Source organism: Phaeoacremonium minimum (genome assembly GCF_000392275.1).
Source record: "Phaeoacremonium minimum UCRPA7 unplaced genomic scaffold PA7_03_scaffold_47, whole genome shotgun sequence".
NCBI lineage: Eukaryota > Fungi > Ascomycota > Sordariomycetes > Togniniales > Togniniaceae > Phaeoacremonium > Phaeoacremonium minimum.
The window spans coordinates 387,717-411,498 of record NW_006920954.1 but is presented as its reverse complement, the minus strand read 5'-3'; the positions used below and the strand labels follow the sequence as shown (position 1 = coordinate 411,498).

Genomic DNA, 23,782 nt, shown 5'->3' with positions numbered 1-23,782 from the left:
TACTTTTTGGAAGTCACATGAGGGGGCGGGCGTTCTGCGTGTGCTAAGCTAGGGGTCTGATATGCAGGGTCGGAAAAAGCAAGGTCGCCTGAGGTACCTCTAAAATAGATTTGTTGCCCATTGGCACAGATTAGCGAAGCAAGGCTCTAGTCTAGGTAGTGATAATGCATATACCATCAGAAAGAGCTGTATTCGCAGAAGTCATGCTTACACTAACTCTGATTCAAAGGATATGAATTCATCTCCTCGTAATGCTCGAAGATTTAGATGATGCCCTTACCTGCTACATCCGAGGGGGTATCAAGGTATCAGGCACAGGTCTAGGTCCTACCAAGCGTTCACGTCAACATCACAAAAGATGGAAAGACTGGGGAACCGGAATGTATGCATGGATCCCATGGGATGGAACAGATGAAGTACTGACAAGAAAGAGCACTAAACTGGGAAAATCAAACCGCCGAATTCTGCATCTGCCAGTCCAAGATCGTTTCCGTCCCCCTATCTCCTCCTGCCTCTCTAGCCATCTGATCGCCCTGCCCTTCCTACCCCTACCTCCCTACCTATTTCCGCAAACACAATTAGCACCCTCCATTACAGAACCTCTGGATATGACATGGATGCAAAAACAATCACTCTGGCGGAACAATTCAGCCAACCAACCAGCCAACCAACATGGATCTCTCCCTTTTTATCCCCCCTTCTCTTTGACTCGCGGATTATGCTGCATTGGGAAAGGAGAAAGCGGGATTTGGATGAAACGACCTTTGGTATTATGTTACAGTAGATGCTGAGAGTGGGTAGTAGTGGGGGTGTGTGCAAGGCGCCGAGTTGGTGGTGGTCCGCAGACCGGGGAATCAATGAGAACGAACAACAACAACAACCGGACAAAAAGCAGTAGAGTGCGGCGACAACGATGACGACAACAACCGAGATTACATCCAAATTCCTCCGCATCCGCCCCTCCCGAAGCAGCAAAAAATCACATGCACGAGGCATAAGAATCCTATTTCTTGTCGCCACTCTTGGACTTGAGCTTGCCGAAGAAGGCGCTGATGCGATTCTTCTTCTTCTTCTCGGTGGTGGCAGGGCTGTCGGCCGGCTTGCTGCTGCTTGCGGTCGGTGCGGGCTCCGTGGCCTTGACGGGCGTCTCGGGCTCCTTCGGGGCGGCGGCGGCCTCGGTGCCGTTGGGTTCCGCGGAAGACTCGCCGACAGCCTCGACGGGTTTGACCTCCTTGAGGAGCTGGGCCTCCACCTCCTTCTTGTCCTCGACGGCTGCCGTGTTAGCGGCCGCCTCTGGCTCCTTGCCAGCCTCGGCAATCGACTCCTTCACCTCGGTGGGGACCTCGGGGGAGACCTCCTCCAGCTTCTGCTCCTTGGCCGCGGGAGTGATCGTCTCCTGAACAGAGGTAGGCAGCTGAGCCTTGACGGGCTCGGGAAGCTTTGCAGCAGCATCTGTGGCGGCGGTTGAGGCCACACCGGCTTGCTCAACGACGGTGTTCTTAGCAGCGACCGCTGTGGCAACAGCAGCGGCACTGAGGCCGGCGGCAGTGGCAGTTGCGGTCTCAAGCAGCGTCTTGTCGCCCTCGGACTTCTCGGTTCCCTTGCCGGAAGTGCCCTCAGATGTCGACGGAACCTCAGGGACCTTCTTTAGGAGCTCCTCCTCAACCTTCTCCTTCTCCACGACCTCCGAGCTGATGCCACTGGCCTCAGGGTCAACGCCAGCCTTATCCTGGCTCTCCTTGACAACCTCAGGAACCTTGGGCTCTAAAGGCACCTCAGCAGCGAGGGCGGCGGTCGTTGAGTTAGGAGCGGCGCTGTTGATGGTGACATCGGCGCCACTTGCGATTGGCAAGCTGGACTCGGGGATCATATTGCCAGAAACGGGCGGCAGGGTGGTATCAACACCGGGCAGGGTATCACTCTTCTCGTATGACTCGGCGTCCAACTTAACGTGAGAATTGATGTTGTTACCAGCCAGGCTGGGAGGAATAGGCTCGCCGGGAGCAAGCTTGATGGGGTTGACGGCGCCGTCGGCAGCAGGGAGAGGGTTGATGCCGATGGTCTTGTCGAGCTCGTTAGCGGGCGTCTCGGGGAAGGTGCCGGGCAGGCCCTCTGGCTTTGTGTTCTCGAGGGGCACGTCCTTCGCCAGCTCAGCGGTCGTGGACTCTGGGGCGGCGCTGCTCATGATGACCTGGGCGGGTGTAGGGTCCTTGATTATTTGTTCGGGTAAAAGAATGTTATTGTCGTTGCCCTCGTGATCTTTCTCTTGGGGACCGGTGTGGTCTGTAGTCCAGTTGCCGTCCACGACGAACTGAGAAATGCCAATGTCAGTAAATATGGTTTGCTATTGATTGTTGAATAGCAGATGCGCGGGAATACAAAGGCAAGGTAGGCAGTGTAGAAACAATACGGGAGGAGAAGAAGAACGACAATGGGACCGAACCCCTCTTGAAGGATATAGGAAATGCCAATTGATTATGGAGCTGCAGGCTGCAAGGGCCCCAGGTTGCAGCTCTCCACCCAAAGCAGCACAATGACGGGCTTGCAGCAGGCCTGAACCTGGGAAAATCTTGGTCATTTGGGGTTGTAGCTCGGGTTGGGGTCCCGCCTGTTCACCGCTCCCCCTCATGGTCGCTGCATGGTGGCTGGGCTGGGAGCAACGGCCTCACATGGGCTTCGGTTGCGTCATTGCCTGCCTATGGACGCATCGCGATCATGGGTCAAGATTGGCTAAAGGCTAAAATCGCCGGCGGGAGTAGGCAAGTCAGGCGAGCAAGACGCCTACCCGGGAGCTCCGCCGCATCAATCGCACCTACAAGGTGGTGCAGTACGGTGCAGTGCGGTATGGGATGTATACGTGGAAATCGCATTGGCAACTTAGGGTGCGCCAGAGCCCCCATCCCGCGAAAGCCGCAGTTTGACCGATTTTTGTTCCACTTGCTCGGCGGCGGGGCAGCGTAAAATAGCGGCCATGACTGATGTCGCATGCCATTGCGTGTTCCCGCAATTGCTCGAGTAGCTCATGGAAGGACGGGGAGCCGAAAGCGAGGATGGCGGGAGAAGAGGGGAGGAAAGGCAATTGACTGTAGTACACACCTTGTAGAAGATCTTTTCCGAGGCATCGGGCAGAGTAACCGTCTTTTCAAAGTGGTCGCCGACCTTGCTCATCTTCTCGCTCTTGGACCAGTTGTCGAAGGTGCCGGTCACGTAGACCTCTTCGGCAGCGTGCGGCCTGTGCAATCATGAAAAATCGAGTCAGCCAGCATTCGCGGTTGATCAGCAATGACCCGGGGGGCATCCACAACGGCCCTGTCGAGATCGGGAGAGCTGGTGGGGAGGTTATCACCAGCAAGATAGCTGCTTGATAGCTCAACATATCTCTGACCTGGTCGAAGCGATTTGCCCCCGCGAGCTTCTTCCTTGCGACGGAGGTCCTGCCTGAATAATGCGAGAGGGGTCGCCTACCATTTGAATGTGAAAGTTCCCATTGCGAAGAGATGCGAATTGAGACGCCGATAAGCTGGAACCAGCGAAGTTCGAGGAGCTGTTGAGGCGGAAAGAAATTAGACGATGTTGGGGATTAGTCGGCGGGAGCGCTGGAGACTATAATTAGGAGGAGATGTTGGTTGGCTAGACGGAGGGATGATGAGTGATGGCGCACCACTTGCTTCAGCCTGTCGGTCAGTGATTGATTGAGCGAGTGACGATGCGGTTCGCCGGATGCGGAACAGCAGTCGAGTCCGAATGGATTATGGACGGGATGGGCTCTTCAGCGAGAAAAACGACAACGACAAATGCGGGAATTCGACAATCGGATTAAGAATATCCAGTCCAGCTCTCAAACAGCCACAGACAATCGAGAAAAAATTGGCGGAAAAAAGCTGATGGTAGCGGCGATGGTGATGATGAAGTGCAAAAAGCTGAGAGAAGCTCGAGGAAGCTTCCTTAATAAAACCGAGCTCCTCCTCCACTTGGCTAATGAGTTACAGTGGGATAGTCAGGGCGCCTTTGCGCTGAGCTCTGGCCTAGGTACCATACACACCTATGCGTTGGATGTACCTCTCCATACTAAATAAGCTGCAGGGATACCGTGGGAGCATGGGCTGCCGCAGCACACAGCCCCGGGTCCGAGTCCGTCTTCAGCACATGCGCAGTGGAAATGGGAGAGGCTGGTGTGCTAGTGGGCGCTAACCCTACCTAATTACAGGGCATACGGGCTAGCTTGCTTTTGTGGGCCCCTGGGTTCATCGTCAAATCTCTAAAGAGCACCTTCCGTCTTTTCAGCTTTTCGCTTCACCAGCGCCACGGCGCCGCCTTTGTGAATAGCATCACTTGATGCAAATTACGGAAGAGTTCAGATTTTCGCGGGCCCCATTTTCCTGGCTATACTTCGACCCTACCAGCGCTCTGGGCTCAAGGGCCGAAAGCTTAACAGTCTTGTACGCGGTACGACCGGCGATCTTCAAAGCTCGGGCCTGGGTACTCTCTAATGTTACCACATGACGCACTAACTAAGGGTTGAAGACACGCTACTCTAAGCGTGTCAGCCACGTTTGTTAGAGTTGCTGGTCTAGAGTTCTTGTTAGATTTGGCTTACTTATTAGTTCGCTAACGGAACCCTTGAAACGCCAATGATTCCCAACTTCGATTAAAGAACTATGATTTATCTATATCAGAGAGACAACAGATTCATGTTACCCACGAATGGTCGAAGGGTGGGGGTTATGTACGAGGGAAAGATTTAAGGCAGCCCAATACATTTCTAAATCATAGTCACTTCTTTTTGCGTGATGCATTGTCTCGGTGAATTTAGCAATGCGGGTCATTGATCGTTCAGGTTTCACAACAAATAATGAAGAGCAGCATAGTCTTTTGGCAACTCAACAACTCGAATCTAGGCATCTTCCCCAACTATGGATGCCTGTGTGGGATAAATTGATGCATATATATATATAGAATGAATGACAACGAGTCAAGGACTGGATGGAAACAATAGCACTCAATTGAAAAGTATCTGGAATATTTGATTCAGACAGTATCAGCAGTTGAATTACAATGGACATTCGAGTCCTGAAACCACCCAGTCGAAACCCATGGCCATTGATCCTGAACAACTTCGAAACTCGCGCCAGTCTTTTTAAGCAGACGCCTTGACATCTCCACTGCCCGTTACCTTCTCAACCTCCATTCCATCACTAGCACCCTCGTCAGCAGGTGTTTCAATCCCAGGAGTCATCTCAAGTAGTTTAGCATCCCGATCCTCCAAGTGCTTGACGACTAAGGTCCCAAGACACATCAGGCACCCGCTCACCAACATAGCGATAGCACCGCGTCGCCACATGGGCGCCATGTTGGCTGCGTAGAAGCTGATGGACCAGAAGCTGTAGAAGACAACAGCACTCGTGTTCATAGCCGCGACAATGAAGGACCGCTTGTTCTCATCGTCCTTGACCAGCCGGTTCGCCCACGCAAACATGACCGTCTGGTTGGCATACTGGCAGCCGTTCAGGTACAGCGCAAACATCTTGCCGGCGAAGCTGGGCGGGTGCAACATTATGGCAGCGGTAGTCACCGCCGTGGCTGAGAGGAGAATGCCAATGTGCCAGGACCTGCGCGTGAAGTCCGAGTACCAGCCGAGCACAAGGGTAGAAAAGATGCCGACCGCCGAGACACCTGCGGGCATGTAGTTGACCTTGGTGACGGAGAAAGTACCCAGACTTGAGAGGTATAGTTGCATGACGGCGTTAGACGAAAACATCTCGCAGTTGGATCCCATAGTCCAAATGAAGCAGAAGCCATAGATATGCCAGGTTGAAAAGATGCGCTTGAAGGATGACTTGGTTACTTCTCCGTGAATATGTTCGGGTTGGCGATTTAGACGCGCAACTGCCAGCTCCTTTTCGTCGGCTGTCAGATAGAAAGCCTGAGTTGTAAGTGGCGTATCGGGAAAGCAAGCATAGGTGTAGACAGCCAGGGGGATCGTAATCAAGAAGTCAACCACGAACAACCATCTCCATCCTGGGAGGCCGGATTTGCCGTCTGTATAAGGTCAATACACGAACGCTAGTTACAGTACACGGAAATGGTCAAGACTTACTAAGACTGTCGTAGATAGCTCCCTGCAGCACACCCGAGAACAGAGTGCCAGCTAGGCCACTTGATGTGAAAATTCCAGTCCTCTTGCCAAGTTCTTCATCATTATACCAACTTCCAAGCAGATAGTGTGTGCCGACAAAAGTGCTCCCCTCGAATAACGCTTGGAAGAAGCGGAGGACACAGATGTGCTTCCAATTGTGCACAAAACCGGTACCCAGTGTCAACAAACCCCAGGCTACCATGCAGAACAGCATCCAAATTCGAGGTCGGAAGTATTGCATTGCAAGATTGTTGGGAATTTGCCCTAGGAAGTAGGCACACCAAAAGACGGTATTGATGACATTGAGATCATTACCTGCCATGTTGAGGTCTTGCTTCATGCCAGACACATATGCATTGTTTAAATTAGATCTGTCCAGGCTAGTTGCTATTAGTATTAATGTCATATACTTTCAAGTCGACCGGCTTACTAGTTGACCCAATATTGTAAACAGCATGAGGTAAGAATGAAGGTGTCGATTTTGACGATAAGGCGACGTTCCGCTTTGGTCGCAGCAGGCTTGCCCCATATCGCCGTCCTTAAAGGTGTAAGGATACCCATTGAATTTAAATTCTGGCAATGCTAATTGTCACCCTGATACTTCGAGGAATATGCAATCAAGCATCTAGCTTTGCGAAGTTATGGGTGGCTCAGGGAAGTGATAACTTCTTGTATCACAACCCACTGCAGTGCTGGTCACGGCATTAATCTTTCCAAACCTCAAGCCTCACTGTCCTTGCATGGCGAACTTGAATGCCTACTACTACATGGAGGTTGCAGATAAGAGCAAATAGAGGCAATTCTCTTCACTGATGAAATTGTGGAGACTGATAATCCACGATTATCGCGCGCAATTCCGCAACTAGTTGACCTAGTCTTGCGGACTTAGACGGCGCCCTGATATCAGCCTGGGTATTTCACCCCTAGTTACGTTCTTAATATTGATCTCTGTGCGGAGATCGGGATCGTACCCGGGAATGCACTTATCATTCGCTAATCTGTGAGTTTGCTGGAGCGTAGATTGTCATAGGAAACGTAATTAGTTACACGAGATACCACCCCCCGCTTCCGAGGTGTAACTCGACATATCATAGCAAGTTGTCTCACAAAGAGTCTGAGGCTGAATCTTCGACTGGCGGTCTCGCACATCTCCGCTGACCTGTGCATCGTCCATGGTGTGGAGTTGTGGTAGATCCGCTGTGCCTCTATAGCAATTGATCTTGGAAATCATCTTATGATGAAGTCTCCTAATGTCTACTCATTCACTTTGACAAAACACGGATAAAATTGCTGCAGACCCGCAAGACAGAAGACCTCTCTATTCTCAACAAAGGAGCTGAATGTTTTCAGAGACGTAATGAGTGTATTAGACGAGACAACCTTTCTTGTAAGCTTTCGTGCCTTACAGAATCCTTCAACTGCTGCGCTTTTTACAGCAGGATTTGTTTTAGGGCTTCTTCTACTTGCAAAGGTATGATCGTGAAACTCGAACTATACGACATCAGAGAGGCTGAACAGAGTTATAGTATGCATACCACACAGATATCCCTAAAATCCAAGGTATCCCTGAAATGCCCTCAGCGTTACCATTCATAGGACATCTTCATCTACACGCTGGAGCTTCTGGCAAAAATGATGCTTCCGTATGGACTGCTTGGTCCCAGAAGCTTGGCTCTGAACTTTTGCAAGTCAAGTTCGGCAACCGCCGCGTAGTCATTGCCAACAGCTTCGAGAGTATCCGCGAGATCTTTGTCATCAATGGTGCTAGCTCCCACGCAAGACCGAGGCAATACGTCTTTGAGAAGTATGTCGGTACGTTTGATTCATCTTTAATCATCCAACCTTACCAGATTACTCCTTTGTAATTCTAAATATAAACATTGTACAGGATATGACCTAGGTTCCCATTCCCTAGACGCAAACTTCAAGGCTCAGCGTACTGCTGCTCTTCGCTCTGTCAAAGCGAGCGTTTGGCCGTCCTTTTACGCCTGTCTTGAGCGCGAAGGTGACCGTTTGATCGCCAATCTGGCCGAGCAGGGTGGATATGGCACCAAGGCTATCAATCCACTACCGTATATGCAAGTGGTAGCAATGGCACTCGGCTGGTCCATCACCTTTGACAAGGAATTTGGGGCTAACGACCCATGGCTCCGCGAGTATATCGATAATGCATGCCTTATTACCAAGGTTCGCGGTGCATCAAATACCTGGAGCGACTTTGTGCCGTTCCTACGACTCCACCCAAAATTCCGGGCAATGGGCGCCGAAGGCCAGAAAGCTTCGAAAAGGAGGACGACTATGATTCAGGAGGTTCTAGAAGACCTGAAGGCGAGAATATCAGCAGGCGAGAACCCAACATGTGTTGCAGCACAAGTCATGACGGATGAGACCAGCAACTTGTCTTTGTGTATGTTTTTCTATCATGTTATTGTCGATCTCGTGAGTGGCTAATCTGTTGATGAACAGGGAATGCTGTCAAGTGCTCGACAAGTATGCTACAAGGTGGCACAGAGAGCATCCCAAGTCACTTGACAGCCGGTATGGGCGGACTGATTCAGGGACATGGTCCTGAAATGCAAGAAAAGGCATTCGCTGCAATTACAGAAGCATACCCGGACAATGATGCAGCGATCCATGCTTTTCGAGAGGAAAAGGTTCCGTACGTTGCAGCCCTGTACAAGGAGATCTTGCGGAACTATGTCGTACTACCCATGTCCCTTCCACATGCGGCGAACGAAGATATTCATTTGAAATCTGGTATCACGATACCAAAGGGCACTACTCTATACATGAATTCTGAAGGGGGAAATCATGGTAAGTCATCTGCTAGTGCCCTTAAGATACATGTACGTAAAGGACTAATCTGCTAATGAACCAAAAGACGAGAAGGTCTTTGGTCCTACGGCCCATGATTTCGATCCCGAGAGATGGCTGCGCGATCCGTCCCTTGATAAGCTCGGCACGGTCCCGCATTCGAGTTACGGCATCGGATCACGAATTTGTCCCGCCTGGCAAATAGCAAATCGTATAATGTATGGTCTCCTGCTGCGGATCATCCTAAGCTTCAAGATGGAGGCAGAGCCCTCAAACCTGCCGCCAAAAGACTATAGAACATTTGGCTGTACCCCCGATCTCGTGCTAAGCAGCCCAAAGACGTTCGGTGTGAAGTTCGTGCCGAGAAATAAGCCCGAGCTGGAGAAAGAGATTTCGGTAATCCGCGAACGTGAAAGCAGAATGAAAGCATAGATAGTCGATGATATTAAGTCAACATCAAGCGATATAATTCAGTTCAACTCGTCTATACGTGGTTTGAGAAGCAGTCCTAAGGTAGAGTCAGAACGCGCTACTAGACAAAAAGAATTGAAATTAAAACAATTCTTTTCGAATATGGAGCACAAGCTCGATACCTGCCATTCGTAATTGGTCTATTGAGATTGTAAATTAAAGAAATAATAGCTGCTTGTTCACAAATGAGTGTGGCTGCAGCGCGAACAGTTTTCTGAACTAACGAATCTGGGTAAGAGTACTAATGATGTGTGTCGACCAGGTTAAGCAAGTGAGTTGAAGTATAAAAGTACTCTTCTGCCAGGGTAATAAACGTCAATTCTTGAAGGGTGAAGATACTCAATATTGAGAGTGGTGAAACTCGTAAAGCTCTCGAATATCCTGTTTATGACTATGGGTCCATTAACTTCTACAAAGGTAGTAATGTCTTGTTGAGGAGTTAGTAATACCCTTGGCGAACTAACATTTATTACCCTGGCGGAAGAGTAACTCGAATTTAGTCTGCGGGCTGGCGATAACCCCGGGAGAGGAATGAATAACTGACTGCCTGACTTAGTAAGGTTATCGAGACGCCGTCCTCGGCGCCAAACTTCTCCACTTCGGCGTGTAGGTATACCCCCATTCTCATGCTTTGTCTGATAATCACTGCAAATGGCACACATAACAAAGCGATATGAGCAGAACCACCTATGCATGTGCACGTTGTTTCAAACAGAAACGAAAAGTAAGTTTCGCAAAGCCACAGCATTTGCATCCTTGTGTAGAGTGTTATCTCATACATGTTGCAGTGTGATAGTCGTACCCCATCATGCACCAGATGTCTGCAAGCTGGGGCCGTTTGCGTAGGAATCGACAGGGTAACAGCAGCCCCTTTACCAAGAAGGTGCGTCACAGCTGAATATCAGCATGCATTACTAGGCACATTGGCACTGACGCCAAGACTCAGCATTATACAGCATCTACAGAATGAAATTACTGCTATGGAGGCTGAATTATGTCTCAACACTCAAGTCAGCTCATCCCGGACCGCACAGCCAAGTTTCCCATTTCAACGAGACGTCTATGGCTTCTTGAGCAGAATTACAAGTGAGCTCTCGTCTGCCGAGGAAGACAGATCTCTCGGAATATTGTTGGCAAGCTCCTTGTCAACCTCCTCCAGTCTTCCAAAGTTGAGTCCGGGCGAATTGGACAGCAGGAATGAGATAGGGTTGACATCGAGCAATTACGGGGACGCCGTTCCTCTGGAGCTCGAGGCCGTACCAAAGCATGTTGCTGATGTACTGATCCGTGTTTATGTCGACAAAATTCTACCCCAATATCCTTTCCTGCAGGCTTCTCAAATCAATGCTCAATACGGCACGGTATACAACAGTCCTCCACGCCATGTAAGCCGTTTCATCATTGCAATGGTCATGGCTATTAGCACTATGACCTCAGGATCCGTCGAAATCGATAAAGTCATGGCTTTCAGCGATGCGTTATTCCGATATGCAATAGCTCGATATGAGTATCTTCCCACCAACTCTTTAGAGACTTTGCAATGCACGATGTTAGTATTCCAGTTTGCAAATTTCCGGCCTGGGACTGCGAATGTTTGGGCTGCGAAAGAGACGGCAATTAAAATGGCCATTGCACTTGGTCTTCACAAGCAGCCAGATCCCGCCTGGCATGCTCTGGATCAAGAGACCCTTCAACTTAGAGCTCGAGTGTTTTGGGTCGTAAGTCAGATTCTAGTCATACTGGCTTCGTGATCTATTCCGCCAAGATGCTGATACATTAATAGTTATACTCAATGGACCGATCAATATCGGTGGCTGGATTCAGAACACTGGGAATTTCAGATGACCAGATTGATATCATGGCCCCAGATCAGCTAAGCTATGACAATGAAGAACTGGGATCGCATGAGGAAGTCGTTGTCTCATACAGAAAGCGCCAGCAGTGGTTAAATCATGTCCGGCTACGACAGCTTGAGTCCGAGATATACACCGTTAATTTTGGCAACGCACGTGTTGAATTTCCCTCGTATTCAGAATGGATGATGGACATGGACCGCCGACTTCACTCGTGGAAGGAAGCTGTGATATCTCTGAGTGATTCGGGACCCGACTGGTTTGACTTCGTCATGTCAACAGTACGTTTCTACTTGCATATGCCTTGCCCTCGAAATCCCTCTCCGACAGATTCGTCTAAATTGATCTGTTTCGACGCTGTAACGACAACTCTCTATGGGTATTTAGGCATGATGCAGACGGGTTTCCTGAAATTTGACTGGCATTGTGCCCATCAGTGCCACTCTTCGGCAATACTTGTCCTTGACAACATTCCACTTTTTAACCAGGCTTACTCTAACGGTCGTGTAATGGGTTTATTGAATCAGTTCTCGGAAGCTTTCGTGAGTCAACCCAAGCAATCATTCATGCCCGCTGTGGTGATGTTTACCGTACCAACATGCTATCAGTTGATTTTAGCTAGTCGCTGGCCGGCTTGCAAATCACTCGCAGAGCATTTTGAGACGCGGCGCGCGCTTTTGTTCTGGCCAGCCGCAGACAACGCGGCCTTGCTGGCAAGCATTCCGAGCCGCGACGCTACCGAAGTTGTTGAGAGAGATGATCTAATAGCCAGCGCCTCAAGGCTTGAGGTCACCCCTATGTTCGATGACACAACATACTGGGGCCCATTAGAGGATAACTTAGAGGTGTTCATGAATGTGGACTGGGACGCAATGGCCGCCGGTGATGACTTTATGAATTGGGCTCTCTGAATGTCTTTTTATATACATATTGATTTATGTTACTTAAGGTAATTTAATGACGCCGCCTTCCCGCCCTGTCCCAGGTTGACCCCAGACGACTTCAGCGGATGGTTCGCAACCATTGACAAACTTCATCACAATACACATGAGAGTACTACTTCTCGTCTCTACAGGCCGCTTCGGATCCTCATGACAGCAAATAGCTTGCGGTGCGTTATACGTATCGCTGAAGACTCGTCTTCTCAGCAAGTCGCCGCTGACAGCTTCTCCCTGCTCCACGAGGGCAGTCGTCAACTTACGCATCTGTTCAAGCCTCACCGGTGATCCTGCAAGCCATGGCGGTTCATCGACATACTTGTTGGCAATAAGATGGTTGGTATGACAGACAACGCCATTTTCATCGGGTTTGATGAATGCATCTCCTCGCGGAGACAATTCACAACTGACAGGGCCAGTAGTAGAGTCAGCAAGCAAAAGATGTTGCGTGGAAGCTGTGCTACCGAGAGCTTGAATAGAAGCAATCGCTTCAGGCAGGCTCGTGCTATTTAAAGCGACTCGACAGGCGACATGGTATGGCAGCTTTGATGAATCAGTCGGACGAGCACGTATCGCATTCTGGCACACGCCAACCGATGCCGAATTAAAGCCAATTTTCCCGACGAGACCAGCCTGTCAAATGATAGTTAATATAAAAGGGTCAAAAAATACCAATGATAACGATCAATTCACACCTCAGTCATCATGTGTACCGTTGGCTTTCCCGGCTGTTCGATTGATAACAAGGCGCAGTTCTCTTTGACCCTGGCGGTCCAATCCCAGTTCTGCGCAAGAATCACACCGTCGCTCTTGGTTTGCCATCCCATACTCGAGCACCCGTCTGAAAACAGTCCAAGTGCGATCTCACTCCGGCAGTTGAGGGCAACTATGTCAAGGATATCAAGACCAGAGCCCTCTGCGATGCCTTCCATCTCCTCAAAAATTTCTGGTGTCAACTTTTCGACAGTGGCGCGGTAAGTTTTGGCAATCTCACGCACAGCGGGCCAGTCAAGTTTCGATGTTGATCGAAACATAGCCTCGTAGACAACAACTTGCCGCGCGATTTCTTCCTTGAGCTGTTGCCCATGCTGAATACCGATCTAGGAATGATAATGAGAAACAGCTTTATCTAAGCGCTCAAATGCCTCACCTCTCTTGGAGACCCCTGAAGGAAACACCTTCTGGGAGGAACAGGAGTTGATGCCATACTGCCAATGCCTTTCGTGCCAAGCTACACGCCGAATACGTCACTTATACGTACAAACGAAAGACACAAGGGCACATATATAGAACAGTATGGGTTAGCAAAGATTCGAGTCTAGTGATAGAACCCTTGGAACTAATCGGCCTTCAACCGAGATTGATGCGGTGCCTTTCGATGGCCAATTCCGTTACAGTAGGGACCCTTTGATCAGAGTAATTGCCGAAGTCTTAATTAGGGACAGGTGCTAGTAATGATTTGCATTGGGAAGATTTCCCCACCTCGCGCAACTCCGCATCGCCACGGGTGTCTCCCGCACACAAGCACTTTCTTACACCTATAGACAATTAGTCACCAATAAAAAGCCGGAGACAACAAGTACCGTTACTTCAAGCGATCGTTTCATGCGAGGGGTGCCGTTCATGTAGATTGCCGCACCTCGATATCAAGCGTCACGTCCTTATCCGAAAACATCATTTCATGAACAGGAACTTATCTTACTTGAACTCGATTTCATTTGGTCCATGAGTTCTAGCCAGAGGGTTATTACTCAGTCTATCAGTTTGCCCGAGACTTCTTTCGATATCCAGGTTCGTCTGTCACTTTGTGTTGTCTGCCCTGTAGCAAGGATATGATATGGGCAAGAAACGTGTTCTCGTTGGTTACGGCATCGACGTCGATGCCGTGGCAAATCATATCAATACAACAGTTGGTGGAAAGCCAAATCTGACTGATGTGTCTCGAGGTATGTCGTTACTAAAATGTAACAAATCCACTGGCCAACTTATTTTGATAGGCGTTTTCGGCGCAACCAGAGGCGTTGAACGCCTGCTGGCTCTTTGGGACCGCAAAAATATCAAAGCATCTTGGTATATTCCAGGCCATACGATAGAAACGTTTCCAGATGAGATGGCCAAGATTCGTGATGCAGGACATGAAATGTGAGTTCCCCATTTTTACTATCATGATTTCTTCCCCAGAGGTCTAATAGGTAATCATGCACAGTGGCCTGCATGGGTACACACATGAATTCGCCTCCGACCTTACTATCGAACAGCTCGAAGCTATCTTCGTGAAGACAATGAAGATTCAGACCGACTTCTGCGGTAAACCACCCACTGGTTTCACTTCTCCTGCCTGGAGAAACCACCCGGGTCAGGTGGACTTGATGTCAAAGCTAGGGCTCAAATATAGTACGTTCTGATAATAATGCTGATGTTGAGGTCACCTTTGGCATTAAACCTTCGATAACCAGGTCATTGTTTCATGCATGATGATTTCCAGCCATACTATGTGAGTACTGGTAAGGAGGAAATGATCACAACCGACTACTCGAAACATCCAGATGATTGGATGGTGCCGATGAAACATGCCGAGAAAAGCAATATCGTTGAAATTCCAGCTAACTGGACACTTGAGTAAGTCAAGCTTTGGAGTTCACTTTTACCAATCCCAGCCAGAATTTGAACATTTGCGATAACGCCCCATTCCACGGCGATACTGACAATAATCTCTAGTGACTGGCCCCCTTTTCAATGGAGCGCTAGACCAAATGCTGTATGTGATCTCGTTTCACGAGTCTTATATCGCTTCAACTAATACCTTTCGGCGTTCCTTAGCAAGGCTTTGTTGATCCGTATAGTGTTGAGAGAGGGTGGAAAGACATGTTCACTTGGTGCTATAACGAATACGACACCTTCATCTTCCCGATCAGTATACATCCACAAGTTTCCGGCCGCCCTCATATCATGGCAATGCATGAAAGGTTTATTAATTGGGTTAATACTCATGACGGAGTTGAATGGCTGACTTTTGAGCAAATGGCGGATGAGTTCAGAAAAGGCGCCATAAGTGGCACAGGGAAGTAGGTGCTTGGATATAGTAAGTAGGAAGGAGACGCCAGTAGTCAACGTAAGGCAATTTAACCATAGACTTGAATTTTACATACAATTCTGTACTATGATCCGTGTACTTGTACCTACCTTCATAACACATTCTACGGATTTGTATCTGCTACCCACTGTTTGCAAATTGCCTGTTGAAAGCCTAGTTCATATGGGATGGTGAATGTGTTAATCGTTTCGAGGCTTCTTGATTTAACAAAGCAAGCCCTTATTAAGATTGTTATGCTTTAGGGCCCCGAATTTACAAGCCTCCTAACGTGATAAAAGTAATAGTATATTAGGGACGCTAGCGGAGTTGCGCGCGATAAGTGTATCAAGGAGCCTCGAGGAGGTTGGTCGACGAGATCGGCATGTTGCATAGGAGGACAAAGACAATATACGAGCTGTACCAACATAACCATCAAGATTTTTGTAGGTCACTTTGGGAACTTCACCTCAGAGCTTTCCACATTAATAGGCAATATCAATCTGACTCATTAATACAAGCCTTGATTGAACCAATTGTGATTTCTCGAGTCGCCTCTCTCTCATAGCTTTTGACACCATGTCGAACCCTAATCAGGCAATATTGTTGGTAGGCGGCGGCTTGGGCATCGGATTATGTGTGACCCGAACGATTCTCGACATGTCTGCCAAGACTACAAAAGTCGTTGTTTTCGGACTACACGCAGATCCTGAGCTGGGTAGTCTTTCTGAGAAGTACCCTGGACAGGTTTGCAGTATTATTGGAGACGTCACATCAGCCGCAGACCGCATTAAAGCAATTGAAACATGTAGATCACACATGGCTGGTGTCGACACGCTCGTGTACTCGGCTGGAACGATGGGAGCGATCAGCCGAATTGAGAAACTGGATATCGAGGTATTCAAAACGGTATACGATGTGAATTTATTTGGGCTACTAGCTATGGTGCGTATATTTTGATTCTATATGTCCTGTCTTGCAGCGAGGAAGGCTGGCAAGATGCCCATGGTCGTGAGGCTGATAATTTATTGCGGCTGTTAGGTGCAATTGTGCATTCCCCTTTTACGTTCATCTTCTCAAAAGTATCCCACGAATGTTGCATGTGGTAAGGTCATCGCATTGTCATCCGCCTGTGATGCTCGGGTCACCTACATGGGCTGGGCGGCATATTGCAGTTCGAAAGCCGCCGTGAGCCGCTTTCTAGGCGTTCTGGCGCATGAAGAGCGCGGCTTGAGCGTCCAGGGCGTATACCCGCGCCTGACACGCACGCGTATGCCAGAAGATGTTATCGCTGGGCGGTATCGTGGTGTCATGGCAGACCACGAGTGCGAGCGTTTTCGGGAGTGGAGTGAGCTTGGGGATGCCATAGTGGAACCTGCAGCTTGGTGCGGATTAGCTGTGGCCAAGTTGGCGATAGGGAAAGTCGCTGGAGGTCGCAGTGGTGAAGTGTTGTACTATGACGAGCATGTTCCTGGGTCAAGGCCAAAATTATGAGTCTAGCCGGTGACTGTTGCCTTTGAGTTTTGAAGGGACCAAATCGTGCGGAAGAGCGTTTGAGAAGAGTCGAGAGCCAATAACAGAGATAGACCCTTTTCAATAGCATTGTCGACTTCTTCAGATTGTGAGGCATTCGCAGCTTCTTGACTCTGTAGTAAGACAAGACAAGCGTTGCATATGGTATGAGTATTAGTCCAGAAGAATGGGAAAATAGAGATGTCGGGGCCGTTCTCGAACTCCACCCCTGCTATGTGTTCATTCAAAGTACTAGTGAAGGCGTACAGTCTCTGGAAGTTCTCAACCAAACGACGAGCCACGTCAGTGGCTTCCCCTTTATCAGAAGAGGTTTGCGAGGCCTTCCCAAGAAGCTCGAGAAGGCATTGGTCATACATGACGGATCCACTGATACGATGGAAGCTCGAATACTCGGAAGCTGTCGCAATATCAGCGATAGCAATGTTCCAATCTGTGATCCACAGATTGAGATGATCTCGCATCTGCAACGCAAAAGCCTCCCAGGACAGATTTGTGGACTCCACAAAGCTCATTATTGTATATTGGAAGCTTGATAGCTTGTATACAAGAAATCCCAGCCGACCGTGTTCACTGAAATCTGGTCCTTTCATGGTCTCTAAAGTTGAACTCTCTGTGAGGACAGCTGGGCGTCCAAACGATACTGCCACTTGATTTTCCAAGCTTGCAGAGGACACCAGCAAGTGCATAGAGTTCTTTGCTTTCAGTTCCGGCATAAGATCAGATAGCAATCCCTGTGTCATTCCTAGAAGATGCCAAGATTGGTTGAGTGACTGGCTCAGAAGCGAATAGAGGCTTCTGAGTAACAGGCACTTCAATGTCTCGATTGATGGAGGAGCTTTTGCTTGATCACCCGCAAGTTTGTCGAATGACCTGTAATATGCCTTTGCCTGCTCAACGAGTCGATCATCCACCCGAGAGAGCGCCTGCAATGTCACTGCCAGCAAGAGGAACAGAATCGGGCTGCTTTGTATCGGTGAAAGAGTGTAAGCACTGTCGATAAGAAGTGTGAGATGATCCCAATCGAAAATCGGGTAGAAAGGCTCAATTGAAGTATGATATGTCTTCAAAAGACGTCTGCAAAGCTCTAGCCCAGGGAGGATGGCACCGCTAGGATTCGGTCTCGGCAGCATATCGAAAAGTCCACCTTGTTTCTTCTCCAACATCAGTTCAGGAGGTGGTAAGCGTTTTAGAGTGATCATAGCCGCTCCTAACTTTGCGTATATACTAGATGAGCCCCAAAAGGACGTGTCATTCGGTGATTGCGGATCTGATATGTGCAATGATGGCGCAGAGGTGACAGCCAAGTCATATTCGGGATGGCTAAGTGGACGAAGAATCTGAGAGTCATTGGGATGCAATTGCTTCGTCGCGATAAGCTCTCTGTATCTTGCCACAAGCGTTGTAAGATCCGGTCTGGACACAGTGCTGGCCAGAACATGGTCTCGATATCTGCAGATCTCAGAAGCCTTTTCGCAATTCGTACATGCGGGAAGCGACGTGTCGCACTTGATCCTGCGATTTCTGCATCGGACACAGGCTGGGAGAGAAGCTAAAGCTGCTTCAAGGTCGAAGCCAGCTGTAACGATCGTTTCCGACATGGGCCTTCCTCCCTGACAATGAACCGCTGATACGACCTGGATAGGGTATCAATCGAGTTTAACCCAACGTTTGCTGCCGAGCTAGGAGCTCTTTAGAGCCGCCAAAAGTGACAAAACGTCGGTATCTTTTACAAAACTATCAATTGGAGGTCGTTGACCAGTTATCGTGGTGGAGAATAGGTTGTGACGCTAGACAACTAAGGCGGGGATCTAGGGCGCATCTATCGGGTCAACTCTGAGCTACCGATCACTGAAGTTTAGCTGGCGGTGCTCAGAGCATCAAGTCTACCTCATGCAGCTTCAAACCAAACCATCGTGCATGCTTGCTCAGAGTCATCACAAAGTTCTTACTATTTCTCAAACGGTGACTGTGATTTATTCCTGCGACTGTTTCTCATTCAACCTGGTCGGCGGCGAGGTAATGTAAGACCACTGTCCTGGGTGCTAATTCCTCCTACCTTTCAATCACTACCAAGCACCCTTCGAGGTTCCAATTCATCAATCAACCTTTACGAAGCGATGATTGATAGCCATGCAGCAAAACCTCACGGTAGTTGTCATCGATTGGGCAGATCACAAACGCTGCGCAGAAATCCCCGATGATAATCAACCAGTCAGGTCTTCCGATTCGCTGCCTACATGCATTTTACCCGACATACTTACATGGCCGGGCCGAACCTCGACTTCACGCATGTGCGCCTATTCAATTGCTTTCCCTTCGTAATTCTCCATCTTCTTACCAAGAATGGTACTTTCGGATGGATTCTTGTATGCTGACTGTCTACACCCATTCACAAGATCCGGAGATGTTGTCCAATGAGCAGACGACTAACAGTCGATATCGGAGCCTCGTACATCAATGTCAACACGCTTGTAAATCGACGAGCTGTCTCCCTCTCCATAAGTGGCTGATCAAGAACCCGTATCCTAGCAGCCTGAGCTCGATTTCCATATTTCTTATCATTCGCCTGATCTTCCCGTTCTCGGCCAAGCACATGTGAGCTGGGTGGACGCCGCCACGCGTTCTGCCAATATGGCCCCCAACCCAGAACTCCAAACGGAATCCGAGAACGAAGCCATTGCCCGGCACAGCAGACGGGACTAGGTCTCAAGTGGATAGCCTTATTTGTCTAAAGTGGCGGCCTCCGATCTTTCAAATACTGATCGTCTCGCATCTCTTTCTCTCTTTGATTTTTGTTCTTGTAAAGTTTTCTCCGTCGGGGTTGCTACTCGGGTGCTCACTCAGCCTCGTTTGGTATCACAACATCCACCAAACAAATATTGTGTTCTTCTTTTGATGACCCCTCACTTGACATTGATACAGACAATAAGACAATTTATCAGGTCACGTATTGAACTTTCAAATTGACTTGCATTTCTCTTTGTCAAAAGCTATCAAGAAAAAAAAGCATGTATTGAATTCGATGTTCTACAGGAGATGCACTTGTCTTCGCTATTATGCATTACCACAGTTTGGTCAATTCCTCCCCATCTATGTCCGTCTCCTTTCCTTAAATTTACCACAAGCCTTTCGTCATGCCGGTCGTGTGCGTTTCCAATGAGTTCCGCTTTCATAAAAGTACATTTCCATCGTACAAGTGTCGTTCCGTCGTCTCTCCGTCTATAGTCCAAGTTTCTTTGCCTCCTTTTGTCCTTGAGAGAAAAAACCGCCAGCTATGCATCAGTGTGGTATAGTAGTGTGCCGTTCAGAACCACTTCCAGTTCACACCCTCCTCGAGCTTCCGCAGGACGCCGACGGCGTCCACATACAGTCGGCTTCGACCGCCAACGCAGTCTATCTCAAGCCGTCGCCGCACCAGGCCGACCACGCCTGTCACTTCGCGCCGCCCGCGAACTCGAACGACTTCCTCCGGCTGCATCTTCGACACCATGCGCAGCCACCCGAGTGCCTCCTCGTCATTACTGCTGTTAGACCTACTAGCATCGCCACCGCGAGGGGTCCGATGTCCAAAGGCCCAGCATATGAGCGCACACACGTACAACGCCCAGTAGTCGGAGATACAGGCCATCTGCCAGGGGCTGGGCCCATTATCAGAGGTACTGAGAAACGCAACAAGAGCACGAGCCGCGAATATGGTCGCCTTGGCAGCAGACATGGTGAAGGGAGCATTGTCGCCTGGCATGCTACCAAAGGAGCTGTTGGCGCTGGTGCTGCCGCGAGCGTGCTGCTCGGCCCACAACTTCAGACGCTTCTGATGCTCAAGGAAGCTTGTTGGATGCAGCACCTTCTGGCTAAAGACCCAGCTATCACCGGACACCGCTAGTAGGTCATGCAGTGGTGTATGATGCAGTGCCAAATAGGCATTTGCCGTGGGACTTGCTGGAAACAAGTAATTAATCCGCTCCTCAGCTTGAAGTGAGGCTGCAGCTGTCGCCGCCGCCATATAGTCTTGGTCGGCGGGGTCTAATCCGGGCTCTGGAGTGCCCAGAAGAGATGAAGACGTATCTGGATGTGAAGGTGGGTGCCGCGGGAGGCGCATCGCCTCAGCAGCGAGGATGGCTAGACGATCAAAAGCAGGGCGTGCTGCGATACTCTCTGGTGCGAGACTGTCTGGATGGGGTAGGAACTGGGGGTTACCCATGGCTGGGTTAGCATCTAGGATGCTGGCCCAGTCGTCAGCAGACTGAGCCTCCCAGAGCTCCCTACTTGGGCCCGTAAGGGGAATGGGCAACGGGTTGCTAGGATCGAAAGGTCGCATACGTGGCTGCTCATGATAGATGGCTGTGTGGGCATCAACCACGAAGCATGCTGTGAGAAGGCGTCTTCGAGCCTCAGCATCTAGCCAGGTATGCCACCGCTCCTCTTTGGTCATGCCCATGTTATCGGACACCGCAGAATCAAAGAGCGTTGTGTTGTGGTCGAGGACCTGTGAAGAGAAGATGTCTAAGTATGGCTGTCCGGTTCTAGGTTGCTGGAAAAAATTGAATTCGGGAAAAGAAGTGACAGAGGGTGAGAAAAGAAAGGATGTCCCATTATTTTCCCCAATATTGGCGGTGTTGAATTCCAGATTGTCGTTGTTAAGATTCATCAAGGTAGGGGTGGGAGTGCTGGATGAAGCTGAGGAAGGTGGAGAAGAAGACCATGACAACTGGCCTGCAGAAGAATGAAACGAGGCGCCGACAGTGGGTGAAGAAGACAAAGACCCAGCGCGCAGAGATCGAGGGCCAAAGGAAGAGACGGTAGTGCCGTGCGATACGGAGACGAAAGATTGAGATGGTGGTTCACTTACCCTCGAATAAAGTGACTCGAAAGGCTTCGAGGGCCGAGTGACTGCCTTGCGTCCACGAAAGCGTGCAAACAGCTCGCAAAGGAGTATCGCTTGCATGACTGGCAGAGTCCACTGCGGATACTATGTTTGGTCAGTGTTCACATGAGCTTCACACCATGACGACTCTGAAGGAGAAATTGGGGTTGAGAGTTCACTTACGCGCTTGGCCTCTTGCCATGCATACTCATGCAATTGATTTCCTCTAACACGATCCTCCTTTCCATCATAGAACTGCGTCGCGATAGCTGCCATTGCGCAGCGAAGAACGTCTTCGCCAGCGCCTTCTACCGAACGGCGGTGCACAATAGGATATACATCGTGGAACCGGGTCCAATAGACCTCGAGATACGAAGGTATGGCACTACGAACGGCGCGCTGAAGAGGCATCACCATTGCCATTCCGGGCATACAGGCACCCATGGAACCCAGACCTGGCATGGCTAGTATGCTAGTTCCGGGACTGTTACTTCCCCAGTTTGGGCTACTACCGCCGCTCAAAGCGAACATACCACCCATACCTACGTCCACCCCACTGATCGCCACCTCCTTCTGACGGCCCAGCTGAGCCATGATGCCTAACCGGTCGGCGGGTAGTGCCGCTGCTGGTGTGACTAGAGTTTCAGCCGATTGCGTTGAGGTCGCGATGGAGGAGGGTGGAGGGGTCGGACTACGAACTGAAGAGTTAGGATTATAGTGATGTGACTGAGAGGTTGGATCCATCAACACTTGATGTGCCTGATCATCTGTGTAGCCAGTCGTGATAGGTACATCCAACATTGTACCATACGTGTGGTGCCGTGACGCTATGTGTGGAGAAGCAGGGAAGGTATTGTTGTAATAATAGGGTGCTGCCATCGCCTCTAGGCCGCCGCTGGGGCTGTGAACATCGCGTTGTGCGGTAGGAGGGTAGGGGGAGAGAAGGTTCGGCGCCGTGTGCCAGTCAGTAGAGCTAGGAGATTGATGACGACGAGTAGCGACGCCCCAATAGCGAGCAGGGCGGTTGAGCGGTTCGGAAGGAGTCGAGTAGGTGCTGTTGTCTGATGCGGATGTCCACGGCGACGCATCTTGCGTATGAAGGAGTTCGGGTGGCCCTTCGGCCATCTGTATGCTCGTTGGCGAAAGGTTCTGCGTGACGAGGAAGAGGGGGATAGCGGGTGGGTTGCGAGGCTGTTGGTAATCTACATTATGAAAGGTTGGCGCCGTGCCAAGGTTCGGAGGATGTTGGATGACAGGAATAGTAGAGGCAAGTTCGTAGGTCGATACGCCGTAGGGCCCTTGCGATGGTCGGTTACCTCCTACTGAAGGCCCGTAGTGTTCACCTCCTGCCATCGGAGGGGACATTGTCGAGCCAGTTCCGCTTCCTGGGCTGGTACCTTGGTGATATGTTGCAGAATTTTGCTGCATGTTGGGAGTGGACGGCATGTCTCCAGTCGATGTTGACGGCGTTGATGTGCCCCCAAGTACGGCTTGGTTGGTGGCGAAACCAGGGGGCGGTTGCAAGCCCAACTTCGGCATTCTCTCGTCCAGCGAAGCTGATACGGAAGCTGAAGATGTTCGACGGCTTCCATCATCGCCCCCAAAGCCAGAAACTCTGTCTCCTTCCTGCTCACTTCACAAGGTATCAGTACGAGGGGAACTATGAAATAGATGAGTAAGAGCCATGATAACATACTGTCTTTGCTGGTGGCGAGCAAGGAGATCTGGTCGGTGAAAGGTCCGATCGCAACCAGGAAAGGTACACGGGTATCCGGGTGTCTGATGGCTTAGTTGATGGCGTCTGTGTATTGCTCAGTATGACTGGAACCGCACGCAGACCATTCTCTTTCTTCTTACCTGAGATGCTCGGCTCTTGTGAACGTCTACTCGAGTCAGTATGATCTATTGTAACGGTGCTTGATTTTGGTTGTGAAGACCTACCTTTGGCGGTCTACATAGATCGCAAGTGTGAACTGGAACACCTTTCTTCGCCCTGCTAACTCTCCCGGTGATCGGCGTTAACTTGATAGGGATATCCCCAGCGTTGGAGTGAGGCATAGGCCTCGTGGGATAGTTTGGATTCATGCCTCCTCCTCCTGCTCC

At 49.8% G+C, this 23,782-nt stretch overlaps 3 protein-coding genes across 3 annotated transcripts; 1 reads left to right on the top strand and 2 right to left on the bottom strand.

The window, feature by feature from the left end:
• Positions 1 to 1,003: 1,003 nt before the first annotated feature.
• Positions 1,004 to 3,488, bottom strand: UCRPA7_1016 (putative carbohydrate-binding module family 48 protein; the record flags this gene model as incomplete). The annotated part of the gene is made up of 4 exons (XM_007913604.1): positions 1,004 to 2,311; positions 2,786 to 2,812; positions 3,097 to 3,232; positions 3,466 to 3,488. The coding sequence occupies 4 exons, from the start codon at positions 3,486 to 3,488 to the stop codon at positions 1,004 to 1,006; spliced, it is 1,494 nt and encodes a 497-aa protein (XP_007911795.1).
• A 1,649-nt stretch (positions 3,489 to 5,137) lies between these two features.
• On the bottom strand, positions 5,138 to 6,377 carry UCRPA7_1015 (putative pantothenate transporter protein; the record flags this gene model as incomplete). Its single annotated transcript, XM_007913603.1, has 3 exons — positions 5,138 to 6,039; positions 6,098 to 6,148; positions 6,326 to 6,377. 3 exons carry the CDS (start codon positions 6,375 to 6,377, stop codon positions 5,138 to 5,140), a joined length of 1,005 nt encoding a protein of 334 aa, XP_007911794.1.
• Positions 6,378 to 7,609: 1,232 nt separating this feature from the next.
• On the top strand, positions 7,610 to 9,382 carry UCRPA7_1014 (putative cytochrome p450 phenylacetate 2- protein; the record flags this gene model as incomplete). Its single annotated transcript, XM_007913602.1, has 5 exons — positions 7,610 to 7,661; positions 7,826 to 7,948; positions 8,025 to 8,543; positions 8,603 to 8,950; positions 9,018 to 9,382. The coding sequence occupies 5 exons, from the start codon at positions 7,610 to 7,612 to the stop codon at positions 9,380 to 9,382; spliced, it is 1,407 nt and encodes a 468-aa protein (XP_007911793.1).
• Positions 9,383 to 23,782: the final 14,400 nt, after the last annotated feature.